General features: G+C 30.5%; 1 protein-coding gene across 1 annotated transcript; it reads right to left on the bottom strand.

Moving 5' to 3' along the window:
- Positions 1-2278: 2278 nt before the first annotated feature.
- On the bottom strand, positions 2279-5256 carry LOC114411871 (F-box/kelch-repeat protein SKIP11-like). The gene is made up of 2 exons (XM_028375594.1): positions 4945-5256; positions 2279-3919 (listed from the first exon to the last, which is right to left on the bottom strand). The coding sequence occupies exon 2, from the start codon at positions 3866-3868 to the stop codon at positions 2645-2647; it is 1224 nt and encodes a 407-aa protein (XP_028231395.1). The 5' UTR covers positions 3869-3919; positions 4945-5256; the 3' UTR covers positions 2279-2644.
- Between the last annotated feature and the right edge of the window lie 2188 nt (positions 5257-7444).

Here is a 7444-nt window from a genome sequence, read left to right on the forward strand (position 1 = left end):
TAACAACCAACAACTGAATAACACAACACCCCACATCACAAAACGCACCAAGATATTTTTTTTTTTTTTGTGTGTGTGCGCGATGCTGGGCTTACATTACAGTGCCTGTAACGGTAAAATTCTTTGAAATTCTGTGCTCATTACCGCAGATTCCTCGTTCTCCAAGAGTAACAGCCTGCAATGACAAATACTAATATTAACGGCTAAGCCAACTCAGAGGAATAAAAGTATCAAAGGAGCAATAGTAATAGACAAGAAAACCTGCAGGTTGAATATAACTAGTGACCATGAAGACCAGTGGATCCAATTTCGAGAAGCTAGAAAAAACCGTAGCACCTATTTTATGCGGGTATGATATAGTAATTAGCTTAAAAGAACGCTTTCTAATGCATAAGGGACTAATCTATAACTATATTTAGTTATTTACACCATAATGAGAAGAAAAATTAACCGTTAGAAGAATAGAAAACAACACACACACACACACACACATATATATATATATATATATATATATATATATGTTCTTCATTTGATAAAGGATATAATCTGTCCCTCATACATGCACATATGTAGCTGTCAGAAAAAAAAACTTCTAAAAAGATATAATCATGAAATGTACATGCCAATTGGTATGAAACTGCATCAGTCACTGGCAAGTTAATGCGCCCATTCAATTCAATGCATTTTGTCATGTATCTGGTTAATTTATGACCGACAGATATATAGCATCAGCCTTTTTTTTTTTACTGCACCATCAACCCATTCGTTAATTTCAGAATACAGATCTTATTCTATATATCTAGATCTTTAATTTTTTTTTTATAAAAAAAAACTATACTTCAGCATTGCTAGCAAAATTTTCTCTGTAAAAAAATTAACTCCCTTTATTTCTTCATGCCTTCCAAATTCAGACTAACTACTACAGCATAAGTTCTACAAACATAGTTGCTAGTATAGAAGAAAGTCATAACAATATAAGGAAATTGTTGAATTACATAAACAATTTCAACTGAACCATCTGATTAATTTCCTTTGAAAACAGCCTCGCGCGTTTTGTAACTAAATCATAGAAGATTGTAATCTCCGTGTATATTTTCCTTACCAACCCTATCTTGATATAAATTATGAAAAATAAATAAAATTATCTTCAAATTACCTAATTCTTTCAAACCAAAACAAGATTAGATTGAAACAACATCCCATTCATATGAATATAATTCACACAATAAATTCCAATAAAAAATTATCAATAAAGAAGGAATCAATCAGAGGGATTTTATAACTAAGATTCAATGTTAATAAACTACAATAATCTTTTCTAAATTCAATTTCATCAAGTTCATGAGGTTCGTGAATCTAGTCCAAGTCTATACTGCATAACAAAATCCATATACGTTAATGCAGCCCCCTGATATGGAATGAGCATGGTCAAATATATAGATCACATTTGACATTTAGAAAATTAGATCACTATCACTAACTGAAGGTGATAACAAGGCCCTCAAAAGCTTACAAGTTACAACCAATTAGGCGCAATTATTGTACTGAGTACCGTCTTTTTAGCAGAAGTATAGAACAACATTGGTTATTGTTAATAATTAATGATACAACTTGAGTGAGCAACAAAACACTGTCATCTAAAACAAAAAGACGTGAAAATGCTTTTACAAGGGTGTTTTGTTGAAAACATTAGAAAACATAAGGGATGCGACAAATATGTTTTAGATTTTAACTTATAAAGGAAATAGAAAATAATCATATAAAACTTTTTAAATTTAAAACAAATCAGTACCAGTCTACTACAAACATATTCTAGTTATCAACGAATCCCTAAACTTTTAGGAGAAATGGGAATTGTAATTCTTACTTCTAGAGGTACAATAATGACAAATTAAGAGACTTAATTAGAAAGCATATTAAAATGAGAGACATGAGAAAAATGTTATTGGAGATCAAATAAAATCATTAATGAGTCCTCAGTCCTCACCTCTAACAACCTAAGATTTTAGGTTTGATCCTTGACATGACATGAAGTTTCGATGATCAAGTAGTCAATAAAAAGGCTAAATTTCATTGCTAGTATATACCTGTACATTGTCCATGCTTCATGCTCAAAGAGCCCTTGAGAGTGTGCGCAGCTCATGTTTTAAAAGAGATAATAATAATAATAATAATAATAATAATAATAATAATAATAATAAGCTTTTAGGAGAGTTAGTCCTTGAAAAATGGCAAGATAAAAAGAGGAATGTGAAAGTAAATAACAAGATGAAAGTGAGACCAATTAAAATTCTGCAATTAATGCTTCAATTAAACTTATGAAAATGGGCAACATGCACTAAGAGGTCAAATCATTCAAATACTTGCACCTACATGATGCCAACATTTCAATAGGATCTAACGATAACATAAAGCTAGGAAAAGATTTAGACCAATTATAAAAGATAAAGAAAACATCAACTGAAATTCTGTAAACCTTCTAAAACTGCACCTATATATGATTTTAAATAAGACCTGAAATTACCCTAAAAAGAGAGGGCAAGTATTACCCCATGAACCACAATCTATCTCCTTGAAAAGTAAAGAAACAGTCAACCCCTTTCGCAAGAAATTAATCCAGAAATCCCTATTCATGAACACCTCAGCATCCCATCACTGCGCAATTATACACAAAGCTCCCACCAATGTGCCTTCTGGCAAGCAAGTTCCACAGTGGTGCACCTCCATCTGGGATCCAAGAATTAATTTCAACCACCCTTCCACCATGAGCACTTTCCCCAGCAATAACAACTATTCGATCTCCACATGCTCGAAATGCTAATCCCCAACCATTCATAGAGGATGTTATCTCAGGAAGACTTCCAATGTAGACCCATTTGTTCCTCTCTTTCTCATACCGCCTCAGCACCCTCTGAGCATAATCTGCAGCGTACAACACATTGTTCACAACTGCAACCAAAGGTGGTGCCTCAGTAGTGTCTTGTCTTTCGCTTGTTCGCGGAGGGAGCATGTTAGGGATCACACGCCATTCCTTTGTCTCCAAATCATACTCCTCACCACATGTCAGCTTATTACCATCTTCTCCCATTCCACCAAGGGCATAAAATTTCCCATCCATGAACACACCAGCACTCATCTTCCTTGCTTTGTTCATGTTTGGGAGAGCCTCCCATGTCTTGGTGTCTGAGTTATACATCTCAGCCACACTCAGGATCTTGCCTAGTGGATTACACCCACCAGCCACTATGGCTATTTCTCCGCGGCTCGCAGATGCAAACAAGCATCTAGGAACACTCATCTGAGTACCATGTGACCAAGTGTGGGTCAAGAGGCTGTATCCATAAACAACAGGAGCCTCTATTGCCTTTCCAAACACAAGAAGTTCTGTGCCAACAGCCAAAGACTCCTTATCCGAAAACGTGAAGCAGTCATACTGATTGGAAGGCATTCTAGGCAATTTCATCCAATAGCCATTCATTGGATCAAACACCTCCCATTCAAGAAGATTGAAAGAGAAGTAAACCCAGTATTCTACAATTCCCATTTTCCTTCTGAGCCGATAGAGTTCTCCGGTCTGAATCAGGGACCGGAAACTCTGGTTCAGTGAGACAATTGAACCATACTCAGACCTTGACAAGCGTAGGACAACACCGATTGAGACATCCTGGTTAATAAGCCATCTTGGATCACGCTCCTCAATTGCCATGGGTGCATGGTTTTGATCATTGCTTTGGTGCTGGGAAGGGAAAAGAGAAACCATATCAATCTGCATACCCTCCTCCTCCTCCTGAGGATCATCTGAAAGTTTGGATAACTTTCTTGGTTTTTCATCTCCTTCAACCGAAAAGCACTGTAAAGTACCCATTAATTCTCCTGCTCACATGAAATTGGCACGTCCTTGAAACAACAATGGACCCTGCAACATTTTAGATGGAAATTATGATTATGATAACAAAAAAAAAGAAAAGAACGAAAGAGCCTGGTGTCTTATCCTTCAAAAATTAAAACTCAAGTGAAATATCATTTTGTCAGTTGAATAACAGTGATTCTAGTTCCAGTGTGTCAAAAAAATTTACTAGCAACATTTGCCATAGTCATCAAATATAAAAAATATCCTTAACAACAAGATACTGTCAGTTCTTAGGTTATGTTTGGATAAAAGTTGAGAACGTGTTTTTGGGAATTGCAAAGCATATTCCCAAATTCTGAGACTTAAAATGAAGAAGTAAAAATTTAGATTGTGTTTGGATAAAAGTTAAGAACGTGTTTTTGGAAATTGCAATGCATATTCTCGAATTCTGAGACATAAAATGAAGAAGTAAGGATTTATTGCTCTGAGAATTAAAGTACTTTTGAGTGTTCCTACGGACTTCCAAACATACATTAAAGCTTTTTGATGCAGATGAGTACAAAAATTAATGTAAAGTCACACCAAAACGCTTCCAGAAAAATTAGTGCATTCACACAGAGATTAAAGACAGCCATGAACATCCGTCGCATACCATACCAGTCTGTCACAAACGATAATCACAACCGAAAAAAAAAATCCACACAAACGCCCCCAAAAATTGAGATTTTTTGAAATCGGATCATAAGCGGTTATCCGGAACAGGAATCTAGGCAGGAACAAAAAATGCAGCAATTCTGAGAATTCATCAGATAAACAGAATTCAATCAAAATGACAACGTGCATATATCCAAATTCAAAGACTCCGCCATTCCATTAAAAAAAACTATTTATTTTTTAAAAGATCACTTGTAAGTTGCATTGGTAGCAATCCAACACAGTACACCCCTTTATACCCATTTTTTCTGTCGTGAAATTGACATAAAAAAACACATATATAAACACGGCCATGCATGAAAAAGCTCGAAAAATAAAAATAAAAACCATACAGAAAAGGAGAAAGAGAAAGAGAAAGAGTTGAAAGAAAAGCTCACGAATTTAGCACAAGGAACTAGAAAACTGAACTGGGTATTTTTTCTCTCTCTAAATTTATATATATATGAATCGCTATTCTTTCGCCAACCTCTGCAACTGACTGTGAGAGTAGATTCTGACTGGTGTTTGTGTTGTGTGTCCATGTCAATAGTAACCTTTATTTATAGTACAAAAAAAAATATAAATAATAATGAAAGAAAAATGGTGGGGCCAATTGTGCTGACTGAGAGTAGTGTATAATGTGTTGAAAGAGTCACTGTTCAATGTTCATGAGGAACTCAAAACTGCTAACCCCCGTTTTCAGCTCGTGTTTGTTGCAAACTCGCCATGCTATATTACTTGCATGCGTAGCTGTATTTAAGTTGTTGTATTTTTTTCTCTTTTTCTTTTACTTCACTCTCTCTCATTCATAATTTTTTTATTTGATCCTACCTCATCATGCATGCTTTATTTCTATTAAACGTTCTTTGTCTTTGTCTTTGTCTTGAGCCTATTTATTAAACGTTTCAAAGCGGGAGTTACTTCATTCTAAATAATCAAAGGAGCGTTTATTAGTAATAAATATAAGTATTTTTATTACATATAATTTAATTTTCTTTGACTGCCATATACGTACTGACTCATCACAGTTTAACATCCGAAGAAATAAAGAAATGATGAATCCTCATAAAACTATGACATTCTAAAATTTAATGAAGATTTGATTTAGATTAGTCGAAATTTATAATAACTTTGACGTATTGATTGTTCTTATTCTTAAAACAATAATATCCTCAACAATCTAGATGAAAAGTAAAAAAATATATTAAATAAGTATAATTAAATTATACTTACATTTTTTCTTCTAAAAATTAAAGTGTATATGTTAATTTTAACTTATCAAAAGGAATTTATTTTATTTTCTTTTTATTTTTTATCTCTCATGAGTATTTGCTGAAAAGTTAATTTATCTAACAAAGATCATAATCATTTATGTTCATTTAAAGTCTAAGCTTTTCTCTTTATTTTTTTTATTTAAATCATTATCTCTTTTTAAAATTTTAATTTCACCTTATTTTTATTATCAAGCTATTAGTTTTAGTAATGATTAAAAATAACAATTTCTAACGGTTAAAAATTATTGTATTTGACCAAAAAGGATGAGATTGACACAAAAATAAAATAAAATAAAAGATTAAATTTAAAATTTATATAAACATTTGTTGGAAAAAGTCTCGATTTTAACATTTTGAGGGATTACTTTAGGTTAAGTATATAATTTATAGAATTTAATGTCTGCATTAAAAATGTATAATTAATCAATTTGATACACATATTTAATAGTGGTATTCATTCAACAATAAAAAAATACTCTTATTTAGTATTTAGTTTTTAAGTAATAAATAACACTTAATGCTTCCTATTTAAAACCAAGTATTAAAAATAACTTCTATTCTTTTTACTTGTTGATTTTTTTTAGCATATAAATTGGGTTTGGTAAACAAGTATTTTTAAGTATTTTTTAAGCAGGTTATATACATGTTCCAGTTAGATAAAAATCATAAAAATATCACATGCGATAAAACCTTTCTATATTTAATACAATTATGTATTCTATATTCAAATTTGAGACCGTTGTTTCAAGGAACAATCTCACATTTGATTTGTGTACTTGATTATATATATATATATATATATATATATATATATATATATATATATATATATATATATATTTATATTTATATTACTGATTTTTTTTAACTTTTATCTTTTTATATTTTATTTATATTTTGTTAATTAAAAGTATTTAGTACACTTAATTAATATTTTAAAAATCATTGAAAGATTTTCCTTATGATATTTAAATATTTCATGACTAATATCCAAATTAAGTAATTGTTTAAAGAAAATATTAAATTAAAACAAGATATCATTTAATATGTTGGAAATATAGAATATACATTGATTATTTTGTACATTATTAAAAATAAATAAAACTTAAAAAATTCTATCTTCTTATTTAATATTTGGTTCTTATAATAATAATAAAAAATTAATATATTATATTAAGAATGCAACTATTTTGAACTAGCTTCTAATATTTTTTATTAGTTGAAAAATTTGTTTGATCATATTAATAGTGTTTGATAAACAAGTTTTTTTTAGCATCTTGTAGCATTTTTTGTATGCAACTTCAAATAATGTTTTAATTTCTTTCTTATTGTATTTATTTATATTTTATAACTAAAAGTACTTAATTCACTCATTTAGTATTTTTGAAATAGTTAAAAATATTTCATATAATATATTCAATATTTCCTTACTAGTATCCAAATTTAGTAATAGTTTTAAGAAGAATATTAAAATAAAAGAAGCTATAATTTAATATTTAGAAAATATAGAATATAAATTTATTATTTTTTGCATAAGTAAGAACTAAGGTGATTAATGGTATTAATGTTTGTGTTAAAAATATATATTTAATAATATTTCATATACTTCTTTAATATTTTGTTC

The sequence above is a fragment of the Glycine soja genome, chromosome 5 (assembly GCF_004193775.1).
Source record: "Glycine soja cultivar W05 chromosome 5, ASM419377v2, whole genome shotgun sequence".
Taxonomy (NCBI): Eukaryota; Viridiplantae; Streptophyta; class Magnoliopsida; order Fabales; family Fabaceae; genus Glycine; species Glycine soja.

Excerpts from the sequence above, each read along its gene's own strand:
- LOC114411871 (XM_028375594.1), bottom strand. The coding sequence starts at position 3,868 with ATGGGTACTTTACAGTGCTTTTCGGTTGAAGGAGATGAAAAACCAAGA.